The sequence below is a fragment of the Mustela lutreola genome, chromosome 1, assembly GCF_030435805.1.
Source record: "Mustela lutreola isolate mMusLut2 chromosome 1, mMusLut2.pri, whole genome shotgun sequence".
Taxonomy (NCBI): domain Eukaryota; kingdom Metazoa; phylum Chordata; class Mammalia; order Carnivora; family Mustelidae; genus Mustela; species Mustela lutreola.
The window spans coordinates 161,301,267-161,319,267 of record NC_081290.1 but is presented as its reverse complement, the minus strand read 5'-3'; the positions used below and the strand labels follow the sequence as shown (position 1 = coordinate 161,319,267).

Genomic DNA, 18,001 nt, shown 5'->3' with positions numbered 1-18,001 from the left:
TACTCTGTTGTTAACATCTATCAAGAGAACAGGCAAAAACATTAAAAGAAAAAAAAAAAAAAGATTTCTACTATTCTCTCCAGTCCCATATAGGCCAGATTTTCTGGGATAGGGCTGTACTGTTCAATATGATGGCAACAACCACATGTGGCTACTTATATTTATTTATTTACTTTTAAGGATTTTATTTATTTATTTGACAGAGATCACAAGTAGGCAGAGAGGCAGGCAGACAGAGAAAGAGGAGGAAGCAGGCTCCCCGCTGAGCAGACAGCTCAATGTGGGGCTTGATCCCAGGTCCTTGGGATCATGACCTGAGCCGAAGGCAGAGGCTTTAACCCACTGAGCCACCCAGTCCCATGGCTACTTATATTTAAATGGATTAAAATGAAATAAAATTTAAAAATCCGTTTCTCAGTTGCACTGGCCATATTTCAAGTGCTCAACAGCCACGGGGCTGGTAGCTATTGTACTAAACAGATTTAGAACCTGTCTAGCATTGCAAAAAGTGCTATTGGACAACACTGGAGTCTGACCAATAGCCCTTAAGTCTGCTATCTGCATTTGCAATTAAGACAACACAGAGAATTCTGATGAAAGAGATACATGGACAAAATTAAAATCTCAAGTTGAGATTCAAAAAGAACATGATTCCAGTTTAGAACAGGCTTGCTTTGAACCTGATTTCAAACCTGGATATCTTTTAAATTTCTCAAGTAGTTAAAAAAATAATTTGACCCCATTCAATTCTGCTTGGAATTAAAACTTAAGAAAAACACAATGAGGGGTTCCTGGGTGGCTCAGTAAGTTAAGCGTCTATCTTCAGCTCAGATCATGATCTCAAGATCCTGGGATCATGCCCCACATTGGGCTCCTTGCTCAGCGGGGAGCCGCTTCTCCCTCTGCTTGTGCTATCTCTGTGTCAAATAAATAAAAATCTTTAAAAAAAATCCACAATAGGGGCGCCTGGGTGGTTCAGTGGTTTAAGCCGCTGCCTTCGGCTCAGGTCATGATCTCAGGGTGCTGGGATCGAGTCCCGCATCGGGCTCTCTGCTCAGCGGGGAGCCTGCTTCCCTCTGTCTCTCTCTGTCTGCCTCTCCATCTACTTGTGATTTCTCTCTGTCAAATAAATAAATAAATAAAATCTTTAAAAAAAAAAATCCACAATAAATTAGATTAATAAAGACACCCATCAAAACTGCTCTACCTGAAGGAGACCCAAGGAAAAGAGGAGAAAGGAAATCAACTTAGAGTGAATGTCAGATGAATCGCCAAATCTGAGACTGGCAGCTAGGACTTGTGTAACTGAACCCTGCTTTGGGGTTCAAATTTGTTGAAACAAGCAATCGATAAAAAAACATCCTTACAGCGGTGCTGGCATGCTACCTGCCGGTTTTTACCAGCCAAGTACTTTATGATTTCAATAAATTTTCATGAGATACCCGGTAACTGTGGATTCACAAAAACTCCTAAGAAATTGGTGACTCACCTCTAAATCCGTTCCTGCCAGAGTTGCTCCTCTAAGGTTACAGTTCTTCAACTTTGCATTTTTTAAAGTGGCAACTCTTAGGTTAATTCCTGTCATTTGACTTCCTTCCATATCCACACCTTTCAGATTAGCACCTAAAGTGAATATATTTAGGGAGTAGTTGAACTTAAAAATATTTATAGTCCTCTACCTTCAAAAAACCACAGGATGACTTAATGGAGGTGAATGATGACAGGCTTCTTTAACTTTTGGAAGAACTCTGAGAACCATAAATCTGTCTCTCAACCAACTTCCACACAGAAAGAGTTCACTGTTAAAAAAACTGTTTGCTTATACTATGAATGAAGAATGTTTTAGTTGATATTTTTGAGGGAAGGATTCAATTCAGTCTTAGACAAGTAGCGTTTTTACAGCAGCCTCTGGAAGGTTATAAGGAAGGGAAGCACCCTGTGTCCCTAACCTGCAACGAAACCAAGTGACCAGTTCACTGACACAACAGTCACCAGGCATTCATGAAAAAACATTAAATCACAATGACAAAAACTGCCTGGCTTTGTGCAAACTGAAATTCATTTTAATCAGTGTAAGAGTATGCTGTTTAGTTTCCAAGTTTGAGATGCTGGTATTTAATGCTCCAACTAAAGCCTTATTCATGATCGAAGGCTGGATTTTCCCTAACTTCTTGCCTAACATATGACTGAGACCAAGAAAGAATTTACTCTTTTGCTCATTCTCCAAGTATGAGGACAGAAGAAATCTGTATCTTCCTATAGTGGTCATGACTTCCCTGTAACAATTATTTTGTTGGGCTTTTTACTTCATGGTTTGTTTTTACCTTAGACAGTGTAATTATAGATAGAAGCTTACCTTCTAAATTGGCTTTAAGACCAGAAGGATCTTCAAAATTACACAGTTTCAAGGATGCTCCTTCTGCATTAGAACAGAGCATCTTGACTCCTTGGAGATTTGCACACTGGCAAGGAAGAGAGAAGTCTATGTTTTAACATTCAGAATTTTGTTTGGGCAAGAAAAAATTGGCTCAAACAGTAAAAGAAAAGATAGACAAGGGGTGGAAACTCAATTCCATACATTCACCATCAATTATTTTCTATTTACAATGAAGACTTTTCTCACTAGACCCAAAAAGAATTGAGAACTATTTTAAGAAATAGTGTTTTTTTTTTTTTTTTTAAAGATTTTAGTTATTTATTTGACAGAGAGAAAGAGAGGTCACAAGTAGGCAGAGAGGGAGGCAGAGAGAGAGGGGGAAAGCAGGCTCCCTGCTGAGTAGAAAGCCTGATGAGGGGCTCAATTCCAGGATCCTGAGATCATGACCTGTGCCGAAGGCAGAGGCTTAATCCACTGAACCACCCAGGTGCCCCAGAAATAGTTCTTTTAAAAGAACCATTTTAAAAGAAAGAATAGCCCAATTAATACGTCCATTTTACACAAAACATTAAAGGTTAGATAAGAGTTGGGAGAGTCAACTGTGACATCCTACTTCTACTTTCAGGAACAGCCCTAGTTGTGACATGAGAGCTGAAATGTATGGGTAAAGAAGGCATAATCTTGTCAGGGGTAGGCATTTCTCTTCCTTATTTCTGTAGGAATCAACTTGATGTTCAATCCTGCTATTACTACCTTCATTTCAAAGGTAAGAATACTAAGGCCAACAGTTCCAGGCATCATCTGGCTACAGAACACTACAAACTGTTGTTGGTTCTTTCTGTATCAACCACTACTATACAACACTGACAACCCTGAACACCCAAATTATAATGCAAAATACAAAACAAGTAAACTAGTAAAAAAAAACTAGTAAAAAAAAAACTAGTAAAAAACTATAAAATATATGTTAGAATTTTAAATTATGTTAATTTATCTCTGAGGATTCAATGTCATCAGATCAGAACTCCAACAGCAACTGGATAAGGCAGGAAGCTATAAAGGTGACATTAACATTAGAATTTCACTAATTGGGGGCGCCTGGGTGGCTCAGTGGGTTAAGCCGCTGCCTTGGGCTCAGCATCCTGGGATCGAGTCCCGCATCGGGCTCTCTGCTCGGCGGGGAGCCTGCTTCCTTCCCTTCCTCTCTCTCTGCCTACTTGTGATCTCTCGCTGTCAAATAAATAAATAAAATCTTTAAAAAAAAAAAAAAAAAAGAACTTCACTAATTGTGACCAAAGTAGATGATGAACGTAAAGCTGTCTTAAGAACTGTAAGGCACATACATACAAAAATGTAAGGCACTATATAAATGATAATTGTAGTTGTCATTAAAACTACAACAGTGAGGGGCGCCTGGGTGGCTCAGTGGTTTGGGCTGCTGCCTTTGGCTCGGGTCATGATCTCAGGGTCCTGGGATCGAGCCCCACATCGGGCTCTCTGCTCCGCAGGAGGCCTGCTTCCCTCTCTCTCTCTCTCTCTGCCCGCCTCTCTGCCTACTTGTGATCTCTGTCTGTCAAATAAATAAATAAAATCTTAAAAAAAAAAAAACCTACAACAGTGAATCGGGGCACCTGGGTGGCTCAGTGGGTTAAGCCTCTGCCTTTGGCTCAGGTCATGATCTCAGGGTCCTAGGATCGAGCCTCACATCGGGCTCTCCACACAGTGAGGAGTGTGCTTCCCCCCTCTCTCTGCCTACTTATGATCTCTGTCTGTCGAATAAATAAATAAAAATCTTTAAAACAAACAAACAAAAAAACTATAATAGTGAAGATTTCTAAAATCCTAAGGTTGATCAAGTTATGTTATTGCCATACCTAACAAAAAAATTGTATTTTATAAGTGCAATTCCATTTACCCCATAGTCAATTCTATGGAAAGGGAAACATGCTACAGATCATTTCAAATCACAGAAAATTGAGAAATGCACACATACGTTCCCATCTCTGCCTTTGCATTTACACAAGGTAGTACAGAAGCTCAGACTGAGTGGTAAGATAAATGAGGGACTGGAAGGACAAAATAACTAAGAGATGACTCTATTTTATTTTTTAACTTTTAAAAAAAAGATTTTATTTATCCATTTGACAGAGTGAGAGAGCACAAGGAGAGGGAAAAGCAGAGGGAGAGGGAGAAGAAGGCTCCCTGCAGGGAGCCCGATGCAGGACTTCATCATGGGATCACTGGATCCCAGGACCTGAGCTGAAGAGAGATGGCCAACCCACAGAACCACCCAGGTGCCCCAATGACTGTATTTTAAATATTAAAATATTAACCAGATTGAAAGCTGATAATATGAAGATAAATGTCTCTGGTTCTCTGATGTGCACCCAGGTAAAATATGCTGTAACTATTATCAACAGTTCCCAAGGTGACAGCACAGGGAGAGCACCTTGCAGTTAGGTGTGACTGTAGCACCAGCAACAGGCTGGGGGCTGGCATCCGGTCTGACCCAACTATAAGCCCAAGGTGGCCCCAGACTGTGAACTCAACAGCACAGGGACCAAACTGTGCCCACAAGGAAAATGCACTGAAGCAGCCAACCAGACTGAAGGCAAAAGCAGCTCAGCCACAACAGTAAAGCACATGCAACACATAGGGGAGACACCTCTGCCCAAAGTGCCTGGTTCTGGTGAATAAGGACCATTGGATTACAGGCCACTACAAGACCTCTTCTTCCTAAGGCCACTACTTTTAAGAGCAGGAGACAGAGCTGATTCTTGTAATAGATGGAAACAGATACAGAGAGTTAGACAAAATGAGGAAACAGAGGAATATGTCCCAAATGAAAGGATAGGACAAAATCACAGCTAAATGCAATGAAAATAAGAGCTAAATGCAATGGAAATAAGCTATATGCCTGATAGAGAATTCAAAGAAATGATCCTAAAGAGAGTTACTGGATCTGAGGAGAGAGAAGGATCTCAGTGAGACCCTTAACAAAGAGGGAGAAAATATAAAAGAACCAATCATAGATGAAGAACTGAAATTAAAAATACACTAGAGGGAATAAACAGTAGACCAGAGAAAGCAGAAGAATGGATCAGTGAGATGGAGGACAGAGTAATGAAATCCACCAAGATGAACTGCAAAAAGAAAAAAGAAAAAAAAATTAAACTACATTAAGGGAACTCAGTGACATTAAGTGTAGTAACATATGCATTACACAGATCTCAGAAAGAGAAGAGACAGAAAGGGGGCAGAAAATTTGTTTCCAGAAATAATAGCTGCAAACAACTTGAATCTGGGGAACAAAAGAGAAATCCATATCCAGGAGGCACAGAGACCTCAAAAGAATCAATTGGTGAGGGTTCACACCAAGGGATATAATAATGAAAATGGCAAACAGTAGTGATAAAGGGAGAATTTAAAAGCACCAAGAAAAAAAAAAAGTTATATACAAGGGAAACCCCATAAGGCAATCTGCTGATTTTTCAGCAGACACTGGAGGCCAGAAAGGAGTGGCATGACATATTTAAAGTGCTAAAAGGTAAAAACCTGAAACCAGTTATGCTCTTCCCAGCAAGGCTATCATTAGGAATAGAAAGAGAGAGAAAGTTTTCCAGACAAACAAAAGTAGAAGGCAGTTCATCTCCACTAAACCAGCTTTACAAGAAATGTTAAAGGCAATTCTTCGAATGGAAAAAAAAAAAAAAGGACATTATCAGGAGTAAGAGAATTAGGAAAGGAAAAAATTTCACAGGTGAATGCAAATATAATAAAAGTAGTAGATGAATCACTTATAAAACCTATGGAAGTTAAAACACCAACGCATTAAAATCTGTTATACCCATAAAAATAAATCAAGGGATTCACAAAATAAAAGGATAAAATATGACACCATCTAAATAAAATGTGTGTGTTTGTGTGTTGGGGGTGGGGAGGGGAGTAAAAAATTTAGTGCATTTAAGATTGGTTCAAACTTAAGCAACCACCAACCTTATGCAGATACCTGTACATATAAGATGTTATATATGAACCTACTGGTAACCACAAATCAAAAACCTGTAATGGATATGCAAAAAATAAAGGGAAAGGAATCCAAATAAATCATTAAAGAAAGCCATCAAACCACAAGGGAGAGAGCAATAGAAAAAAGGAAACCAAGAACTCCAAAAACCATTGTAAAACAAGTAACAAAATGGCAGTAAGTACATACATATCATTAATTACTTTGAATGTAAATACACTAAATGCTACAATCAAAAGATATAGGCTGGGGTGCCTGGGTGGCTCAGGCAGTTGAGCGTCCAATTCTTGGTTTTGGTTCAGGTCATAATTTCAGGGTACTGGGATTGAACGCAGCTTCACAATCCACATTCAGCACGGTGTCCGCTTGAGGATTTTCTCTCCTACTCTCTCTGCCCTCCCCCCACTGCTCATTTTCTCTCTTGTAAATAAATAAATAAATAAATAAATCTTTAAAAAAAAAAAAAAAAAAGTAGGCTGATGTAATGTAGGCTGACTGACTGGCTAAAAAATCAAGAACCATCTATAAGCTGCCTACAAGAGACTCATTTAAGACCTAAAGATACATGCAGTTTGAAAGTGGAAGGGTGTCTGGGTGGTGCAGTCAGTTAAGCACCCAACTCTTAAAATTAGGTCATGAGCTCATGATCTTGGGGTTGAGCCCCATGTCAGACTCTAAACTCAGTGGGGAGCCTCTGCTTGAGGATTCTCTCTCTTCCTCTGCCCCTCCCCCTGCTCACTCACCCTCTCAAATAAATAAATCTTAAAAAAGAAAAAAAGAAAGTGAAGGAATGGAAAATCATTTACCATGCAAATGGAAGTGAAAAGAAAGTTGGGGTAGCAAAACTTATAGCTTAGACAAAATAGAATTTAAAACAAAGACTGTAACAAGCAACAAAGGACACTACATAATGATAAAGGGAACAATGCAACAAGAGGATATAACAATGGCAAATATTTATTTGGAGCACCTACAGGAACTATTAACAGACACAGGAGGGGAAAAAAAAAATATATAATGCAGTAATAAGTACAGGACATTAACACCCCACTTATATCAATGGATAGATCAACCAGACAGAAAATCAACAAGGAAACAGTGGCTTTGAGTAACACATTGGACCAGATGGATCTAAAAGTTATTTTGGAACATTCCACCCCAAACAGTGGAATACACATTCTTTTCAGTTGCAAAGGGAACATTCTCCAGAATAGATCAAAAAGACTGAAATCATACCATGCAAATTTCTGACCATAATGGCATGAAACTAGAAAACAGTGGAAAGAACACAAATACATGGGAGATTAAATAATAAGATACTAAACATGTTAATGTTTATTAACATGTTCAACATGTTAATTGCTAATTAGCATTAGCAATCTAATAACATTTTCATTTTACATGGAGAAAAATGAAAATACAATGGTCCAAAACCTTTGAATGCAGCAAAAGCTGTTCTCAGGGGAAGATTATAGCACTATAGGCCTACCTCAAGAAGCAAGAAAAATCTCAAACCTAACTATACACCTAAAAGAACTACAAAAAGAAGAATAAACAAAGTCCAAAGCCAGTAGAAGGAATGAAGAGTAAAGATTAAAATAGAAATAAATTCAAAAGAGACTAAAAGAACAACAGATCAATGAAACCAAGAGCTGATTCTTTGAAAGGTTCAACAAAATTGATAAACCTTTAGCTAGACTCATTAAAGAAAAAAAAAAAGAGGACACGAATAATATTTTAAAAAAAATGAAAGAGGAGAAATAACCACTGATACACCACAGAAATACTAAGGATTTTAAGAGATTACTATGAAAAATTATGTGCCAATAAATGGGCCAATCTAGAAGAAATAGATAAATTCCTAGAAATATAGATTATCTCCCAAAACTGAATCAGGAAGAAATAAAAAACTTCAACAGACTGCTTAGTAGCAATGAAATTGAATAAGTAACTGAAAAACTCCAATCAAACAAAAACCCAGGACCAATGGCTTCACAAGTGAATTCTACCAAACATTTAAAGAAGAGTTAATACCTACTTTTCTCAAACTATTCCAAAAACTAAAAGACGAAGGAAAGCCTCCAAATTCCTTCTGTGAGGCCAGTGTTATTACTGATACCAAAACTAGAAAGACTATAAAAAACCAGAACAAAACCACAAGCCAGGATCTCTGATGAACACAGATGCAAAAATCTTCAACAGTAGCAACCAAATTCAACAACACATTAAAAAAAACTGAATTCACCATGATCAAGTGGTCTATTTCCAGCATACAAAAATAAAAATAATATTTGCAAATCAATCAACATGACGTATCATGTTAAAAAAAAAAAAAGGTAACAACCATATGACCATTTCAATAGATGGAGAAAAAGCATTTAACAAGTACAATATCCATTTATGATAAAAACCCACAACAAGGTAGGTTTAAAGGAACACACTTCAACATAATAAGAACATACTTAAAAAACCCATAGCTAACATCATCTTTAACTGGGAAAAACTGAGAGCTTTTCCTTTAAGATCAGGAACAAGACAAGGATATCCACTTGAACCACTTTCATTTAAAATAGTACTGGAAGTTCTAGCCGTAGCAATCAAACAAGAAAACAGAAATAAAGGGAATTCAAATTGGTAAGGAAGATGTAAACTTTCACTATCTGCAGATAATATGATACTCTATAGAGAAAACCCAAAAGAGTTCACTAAAAAATCCTAAAACTGATAATTGGATTCAGTAAAGTCTCAGGATACAAAAATGAATATACAGATATCTGTTTGTATTTCTATACACTAATAATGAAGTAGAAGAAAAATTAAGAAAACAATTCTACTTATAATTGCACCAAAAAGAATAAAATATCTAGGAATAAGCTTAACCAAGGAGATGACAGACCTATATTCTAAAAACTATAAAACACACTGATGAAACAAACTGAAGATGACACAAATAGAAAGATATTCTGTGCTCATGGATTGGAAGAACCAATACTGTTAAAATGTCCATACTACCCAAAGCAATCTAGAGGTTTAATGCAATTCCAATCAAAATACCAATAGCATTTTCCACAGAACTAGAACAAATAATCGTAAAATTTATATGGAAACATAAAAGACTCTAAATAGCAATCTTGAAAAAGAAGAACAAAACTCAAGGTAACATAATCCCAGATTTCAAGGTATAAAACAGAGCTATAATAATCAAAATAGTATAATATCGACACAAAAACAGAAGACAGTTAACAGAACAGCATAGAGTATAGAAGAGGCTACACTTTTATTGTCAATTAATCTATGACAAAGGAGGAGTGCCTAGGCAACTCAGTTAAGCATCTGACTCTTGATTTCAGCTCAGGTCATGACCTTAGGTTGTGAAATCAAGCCTGCTCAAGATACTCTCTTCCTCTTCCTCTGCCCTGTCCCCGTCAAAAGAAAAAAAAAAAATGTGACAAAGGAGGCAAGAATACACAATGGGAAAGACAGTTTCTTCAACAAATGGTGTAAGGGCAACTGGACAGCTTCATGCAAAAGAATGAAACTGGACCACTTTCCTAAACCATACACAAAAATAAACTAAAAATGGATTAAAGAACTAAATGTGAGACTTGAAACTGTAAAAATGCTAGAAGAGGACACAGGCAGTAATTTCTTTGACATCAGCCAAAGAAACATTTTTCTACGTAAGTCTCCTTTGGCAAAGAAAACAAAAACAAAATTAAATTATTGGGTCTACACCAAAAGAAAATACTTCTGCACAGCAAATTAGATCATCAATGAAACAAAAAGACAACCTACTGAATGGGAGAAGATATTTGCAAATAAAATATCCAATAGGGGGCTAACACACAAAATATACAAAGAACCTATACAACTCAACACAAAACAATAAATAATCCAGTTAAGAAATGGGCAAAAGATATGAATAGACATTTTCCCAAAGAAGACAACCAGATAGCCAACAGACACATGAAAAAATGCTCAACATCATTCATGATCAGAGAAGTGCAAATCAAAAATCAAAACCACAATAAGCTATCACCTCATACCTCTCAGAATGGCTAAAATAAAAAACACAAGAAATAACGAGTGTTGACAAGGATGTGGAGAAAAAAGAACCCTCATCTACTGTTGGTGGGAATGCAAACTGGTACAGCCACAGTGGAAAACAGTATGGAGGTTCCTCAAAAAACTAAAAATAGAGGGGTGCCTAGGTGGCTCAGTCAGTAAAGCATCTGACTTTGGCTCAGGTCTTGATCCCAGGTCCTGGGATTGAATGTGGAGCCTAATGTGGGGCTCAAATTTGTGACCCTAAGATCAAGATCAACCGATAGCCACCCAGGTCCCCTGTATGTAGATTTTTAAAAATCAGTATAGTATAGTACTATAAATGTATTTTCTCATTATGATTCTCTTAATAACATTTTCTTTCCTCTATCTTACCTTACTGTATGAGTAGGGTGTATAATACAGACGACATATAAAAAATATACTAATTATGTTTGGGGCACCTTGGTGTCTCAGAGGGTTAAGCCTCTGCCTTCAGTGCAGGTCATGATCTCAGAGTCCTGGGGCTGAGGCCCACATTGGGCTCTCTGCTCAGCGGGGAGCCTGCTTCTCTCTCTCTCTCTCTGCCTGCTTCTCTGCCTACTTGTGATCTCTCTGTCAAATAAATACATAAAATCTTAAAAAAAATGCTAATTGACTGTTCATGTTATTGGTAAGGCTTCTGGTCAACAGTGGACTATTAGTAGTTACCTTTTGGGGGAATCAAATGTTATATGTGGATTTTTGCGCAGAGGCCAATGCCCCAGCCCCAGTGTTGTACAAGGGTCAAATGTATATATATATATACACACAAACATGGTAAACACACACACACATAAGTATATATATATAGAGAGAGAGAAGGAGAGACACAGAGATGCTAACTTACACAACCTGACACACATCATGTTTATTTCACAATATCTCTGCCAAATACCTGTAGAGCAATATTTCCCCACTCCAAGAATGGGGCTGAATAAAAGATCTCAAAGGTCCTATTCAGCTTTACCCTCCTAATTCACTTAAAATAGAAGTCCTTTTAAAGTACAGTATATTGAAGGGATGAGGATCTAATTTCAAGATTTCATTTCTTATTAGTTGCTAAATATTTCAGGTCTTCATTTATTGAAGGATATTAAAGTTGCAAAACTAACATATTTCACTTTTAGAACCTTGGGTTTTATCAACTTAAACCATGTTTTCAAATAAAACCCCAAATAGAGAGAGAGAGAGAGATCATTTCTGCTTGTTGATACTGTTCAAGAGACTAAACATTTAATTCTCTCTTATAACAAAAAAATGATTCTTACGTCAAGTACTGATCCGGAGAGATCAGCTCTTTCAAGATTTGCACAGCAGAGATTAGCGTGTGCAAGATTGCAGCGGCTTAAATTGGCCATTTTGAAGTTAATGTATCGAAGGTCCAAACGAGAAAGATCAGCACCACTGAAGTTTAAACCCTAAAATTAAGAAAAGACAAACTGTCACAAAATTTAAACCATCTGTTATATTACATTTAATGACTGTAGCTAACCCCAAGTTTCTTAGAAGCAACTGGCAGGTCAGTCATTTGGAGTTTACTAGAAGACATGATCAGATAAAACTTAGATATAAAACCAGCATCCTTAATGGGTTCTTAGAAAAACAACTTTAAATATAACATTAAAATCCAGTCTGGCTATACTTTATTTATGTGCAAACATTTCTTTTTTCTTTTTTTAAAGATTTATTCATTTATTTGACAGAGATAGACCATAAATATGTAGAGAGGAAGGCAGAGAGAGAGAGACGGAGAAGCAGGCTCCCCACTTTTCAGAGAGCCCGACATGGGGCTCAATCCCAGGACCCCGAGATCATGACCCAGGCCAAAGGCAGAGAGGCTTAACCCACTGAGCCACCCAGTTGCCCCATGTGCAAAAACTTCTAAAGAACGGTCTCTGTTGGCCATGTAAGTATTAATAGGTATTGTTTATATATTTTTATCTATTTTATAAGTATTCAATAATTCAAGGTAGTTTTATTCTTAAAAAGTAAGTATTGAGATTTATAAAATCTTTAATACATAAAAGTATCTACCACTGACTGGCCATATATAACAAATGTACGAAGAATGGACTTTTTATTTTAATTGCTGCAATTCTGATGAACTATTCAAATTGCCACATGGGGCATATTAGATAATAAAAAAGGCCATTACATCTCTTTTTTTGCTAACCATTTTGGGATTAAATTAATGCTATCACCCATAATTAAACTGTATCTTGCCTGAAAAAGGAACATGAGGGGAAAAAAAAAAATCCAAGAAAAATGTTAAACTTTACTCACAGCTTTGCTGACACAAATAATTCACATAAAAGTCTGCTTTAATTACCTGGCAACGCAATTCTGATTTGGTTGGAGTGGCTAGCAGAAATCGAACAAATTCCTTTCGAGATATTGGCGAATGATCCTCTGGTGGTTGAGAATTCTTGAAACAGATTATTAAGAAATCAGTGACGCATTTTGGGAGGCAGCTAAATAACTGTAACACTGGCTAATGTAAAAAGAGCCTTACCTTTATTGCCACTTCCAGGTGTTCAATCAATGAGTCAATACCAAAAAATCTGGCTTCTTCTAACACACCTATCATAATAAAAACGATGTGACTTTTACAGAAAACTATTCATTTTAATATTTGTAAAAAATTCTTTGTTAAATCCTCACAATACAAGTGAAATTTAACAAGCAGGCAATCAATATACAAGAAAAATAACTCAAGTGTAGAACATGTATACAGAATACTTTTAAATATATGTAATATAAAGTTTTTCTACATAGTTTACATTCAGCAAAATAAAAACAGGAAACTAATGAATCAGAATGAAAACCTTCTATATTTCTAAATTTTCTGATAATAGGCCACAGGCAAAACCTCCTAATTTTATGAGTCCCTAAAATAATTGAAATAAGTTTGATTGTGAATCTAATAAATGATTAATTCACCTCATCTTAAACATTTCATTGACTTCTTCAGTGGAGTAGATATGAATGGGTTTGTGACAACTTTCTTTTACTTACTGAATCAGGAAATTATAGAAATAAATAAAAGTATATTAGTTTCAAAATAAAAGAAACAGAATGACTCAGAACACTCTCTGAAGGAGAATCAATTAAAAAAACTATTTCTAGGGGCACCTGCATGGCTCAGTGGGTTAAAGCCTCTGCCTTCAGCTCAGGTCATGATCCCAGGGTCCTGGGATTGAGCCCCACATCCGGCTCTCTGCTCAGCAGGGAACCTGCTTCCCTTCTTCTCTCTCTGCCTGCCTTTCTGCCTACTTGTGATCTCGGTCAAATAAATAAATAAAATAAAATAAATGATAAAAAAAACTATTTCTAAATGATAAAAGGGATTTTTATGTATCATTTGCTTGTCTTAACTCGGTTAAAAAAAATCTGTACATTCTCTAGGTGACTTAGTATATATACTGTATATTCTTACATCTATTAAACATCTTCATCAGGATATTTGGGAAGAAAATTAGAATCCATTTTCCTTCAAATGAAGACCTCAGTTATCTAGCTAAGTTTTTTAACTTGTTAAAAAAAATTCCCAAGGATTAGAGACGCCTGGGTGGCTCAGTTGGTTGGACTGCCTTCGGCTCAGGTCATGATCCTGGAGTCCCGGGATCGAGTCCCGCATCAGACTCTCAGTTCCATGGGGAGTCTGCTTCTCTCTCTGACCTTCTCCTCGTTCATGCTCTCTCTCACTGTCTCTCTCTCAAGTAAATAAATAAAATCTTTACCAAAAAAAAAAAAAATTCCCAAGGATTAGAAATGACAAAGAAAGTTAAGTGACATAATCTCTTCCTTTGAATAGTTCCAAGCCAATAAGGGTAACTATAGGTAGATATAGGAAGCTCAGCAGTTATCTGGGAAGATTATGATCTTCTCAGGGAAAGCCCATTTCCGCTTCTAATATTCCAGTTGCAAAACAAAGGTCATCTGATGAATAGCACACTACTTAGGCAGCTGTTCTGACATAACAATTTCCAGTCCACGCCAGAGTGGCCTCATCTTTGGATTCCTCATGAAGGGGCAGCCATATTTCCTATCTATCCCTGGTAGACACCCACCATAAAATGAGATTTCTAATGAGTTTCACTCTCAGTGTGCCTAGATCTTCTGAGTCAATCAGAGCCCCCAAGAATAGAGTAAGGATTTTTTTCCCCCCTACTTTTAGGTTTAGAATCAAAACTTTAAAAATTCCAGAAAAGCCTTATGAACACAAAAGGCACCTATGGGGCATAGTTGAGAAAAGGAAGTAATATTTAGCAAATTTTCTGTCAGCACCAGTAGGAATTAGATTTGAATCCCAGTTCTGCCCCTTACTTCCTTTTTTGCCTTAGAGAAGCTATGTATTCTTTCTCTTAAAGTTCCTGTTTACATTGTGAAATGGTAGTATTATCACTTTCTCCACAAAGCTGACATAAGTATTAAGAGAGATATGCAATAGAATAGGAGGAGCAACTTGGCAGAAGAGTAGGACGCATAAATATCAGGTCCCAGGAGTTAAGCTTAGATAGTTATTGAACCATTTTGAACACCTACAAACTCAATAGGAAATAGAAGAGAGGAAGAGCAGCAATTCTAGGAACAGAAAATCAACCATTTTCTGGAAGGTAGGACATGCGGAGAAGTGATTCCGAGGCAACAGATGGGAAGAGAGAATGTGGGGCATGGAGCCAGCTCACTGCAAGAGGTAGAGCAGTAGAGCACAAAATTGGAACTTTCAGTAGTCTTGTCCACTGAGGGACATTGCTCCAGAGGCTAAGTGGGAGCGGAGCCCTCACGGGGACAGTATGGTCTCAGGACCAGTGGGGTCACAAAAAGACCAGGGTACCGGACTGTGACAGAGCCCCAGGTATCGGAGCAGGGAAGCAGGCTAAAGAGCCACGCAGTGGACTCAAGCTTGGGGTTACCTTAAACCATAATCTCCAGCGCAGTCAGGCCACTGCTTTCGGAGCAGGGGCCCCACAAGTAGCAGATCCAGGGAGAACTCCCTCCTTCCTCCTGAGAGGAGCAGCACGGAAGTACACTGCAGAAATCTGCTGGGTTTCTAGACTCCAAACAGGACCATGCACCAGAGACAGAAACGCTCAGTCACAGGCCAGGTGAGCACAGAATGCAGCTGGAGACCACGGAAATGGGAGGGATTGACTGCTTTTCTCTGAGGGTGCACTGAGGGGTGGGGCCCTGAGCTCTCGGCTCCTGCGGTGCCAGAGATTGGGAGGCCACCATCCTCATTACCGTCCGCCAAAGCTATATGGAAAGTGTTCAGGGAATAAAAGCTCCAGAGACCAAAACCAAGCAGGTTACTTAGCCTGGATCCTGACAAGGACAGTGCAATTCCACCTTGGGCAAAGACATTTGGGAATCACTGCAACAGGCCCCTCCCTCAGAAGATCAGCAAGAACATCTAGCTAGGACCAAGTTCACTTATCAATGAGAACTGCAGAACTCCAGAGCTAGGGGAAAGCAACACATGGAATAAATGGCTTTTTCCCCATGATCCTTTACTCTTCCAAAGTTAAATTTTTTTAACCTTTTCTCTTCCGTATTTTAATTTTTTTAAACTATTTTACCTTAACAATACCCTTTTAAAAATCTTTTTAAATTTTCATTGTTATGGGTATATTTTATCCCTTCATTGTAGTTAACCTATTTTTTGTATACAAACAGGTTTTTTTCTTTAAAAATTTGGAATACAATTTCTATTTCTATTTCTATTAGAAATTGTATTAGAAATTCCAATTAGAAACTGGAATACAATTTCTTCTAAAGGAAATTGGAATACAATTCTTCTAATAGATGAAAATATACCCTAAATCTACTGTATGGCTTTGTTCTAGTCTCCAGCCCGATAACATTCTTTCCTCTTTTTTTCAACCAACTTCTTATCAATGCTTTTTTAGAATCTTTCTAAATTTTCATCTTTACAGTAATATTCCATCCCTTTGACGTGTTTATTTTTAAATATATGTAATTTTCATCTTTACAGTAATATTCCATCCCTTTGATATGTTTACCTTTATTTTAAAATATATGTAAGTTTTTCTTTCTTCAAAGTTTTGGGAGATAGTTTCTTTTAACAGACCAAAATACACTCAAAATCAAGTGTATGGCTCTATTCTATGCACCAGTATTTTTTATATATATATATATATATATATATATATATATATATATATAAAATATTATATTATATATATGCACACACATATGTATATGTGTGTATACATATATACATGTATATATATATACGTAAAATAAAAATAAAAATTAAAAATATATATTCATATATTTGTTTCTCTCCTTTCTTCTCCCCCTGATTTGGTTAGTATATATTTTTCTCGGGTCATTGTTAACCTCTTAGTATTTGTTCTCTCATTCATCTATTCTTATCTGGATAAAATGACAAGGCTGAAAAACTCACCACAAAAAAAAAAGAACAAGAGGAAGTACTGAAGGCTAGGGACCTAATCAATATGGAAATTAATAATATGTTAGAGCTGGGGTGTCTGGGTGGCTCAGTGGGTTAAAGCTTCTGCCTTCAGCTCAGGTCATGATCCCAGAGTCCTGGGATCGAGCCCCGTATCAGACTCTCTGCTCAGCAGGGAGCCTGCTTTCCCCCCCTCTCTCTGCTTGCCTCTCTGCCTACTTGTGACCTCTGTCTGTCAAATAAATGAAAACTTAAAAAAAAAAAAAAAAGTGGAAAAATAAAAAAAAGTAAGATAGACCAGAAAGGAACAGAGACTATATACAGTAACAGTTATCTTACAGGCAATACAATGGCACTAAATTCATATCTTTCAATAGTTACCCTGAATGTAAATGGGATAAATGCCCCAATCAAAAGACACAAGGTATCAGAATGGATAAAAAGAACAAGACCCATCAATAAGCTGTCTATAAGAATCTCATTTTAGACCCAAAGACACCTCCAGATTTAAAGTGAGGGAGTGGAAAACAATTTACCATGCTAATAAACATCAAAAGAAAGCTGGAGACGCAATCCTTAGACTATAATAAGAGATGAGGAAGGATACTATATCATACTTAAAGGGTCTGTTCAACAAAGAGATCTAAAAATTTTAAATATCTATGCCCCTAACATGAGAGCAGCCAGTTATATAAACCAATTAACAACAAACTCAAAGAAACACATCAACAATAATATAATAATAGTAGGGGACTTTAACACCCGCCTTCACTGAAATGGACAGATCATCGAAGCAAAAGATCAACAAGGAAATAAAGGCCTTAAATGACACATTGGACCAGATGAATATCACAGATAAATTCAGAACATTCCATCCCCAAACAACAGAATACACATTCTTCCCTACTGCACATGGAGCATTCTCCGGAATAGATCACATCCTGGGTCACAAATCAGGTCTCAACAGGTACCAGAAGAATGGGATCATTCCCTGCATATTTTCAGACCACAATGCTTTGAAACTAGAACTCAACCACAAGAGAAACGTTGGAAAGAACTCAAATACATGGAGGCT

The 18,001-nt window shown here is 37.2% G+C and overlaps 1 protein-coding gene across 3 annotated transcripts in view; it reads right to left on the bottom strand.

Annotated features, from left to right (window-relative positions):
• Positions 1–18,001, bottom strand: part of KCTD9 (potassium channel tetramerization domain containing 9) — a 43,281-nt gene that overhangs the window by 2,828 nt on the left and 22,452 nt on the right. For all 3 annotated transcript variants that reach the window (XM_059177871.1, XM_059177862.1, XM_059177851.1), the window contains exons 7-11: positions 13,003–13,070; positions 12,820–12,915; positions 11,759–11,908; positions 2,357–2,462; positions 1,490–1,623 (exon numbers count right to left, since the gene is read on the bottom strand). In XM_059177871.1, coding sequence (XP_059033854.1) covers positions 1,490–1,623; positions 2,357–2,462; positions 11,759–11,908; positions 12,820–12,915; positions 13,003–13,070 — 554 coding nt within the window. The remainder of the gene's footprint in view (positions 1–1,489; positions 1,624–2,356; positions 2,463–11,758; positions 11,909–12,819; positions 12,916–13,002; positions 13,071–18,001) is intronic.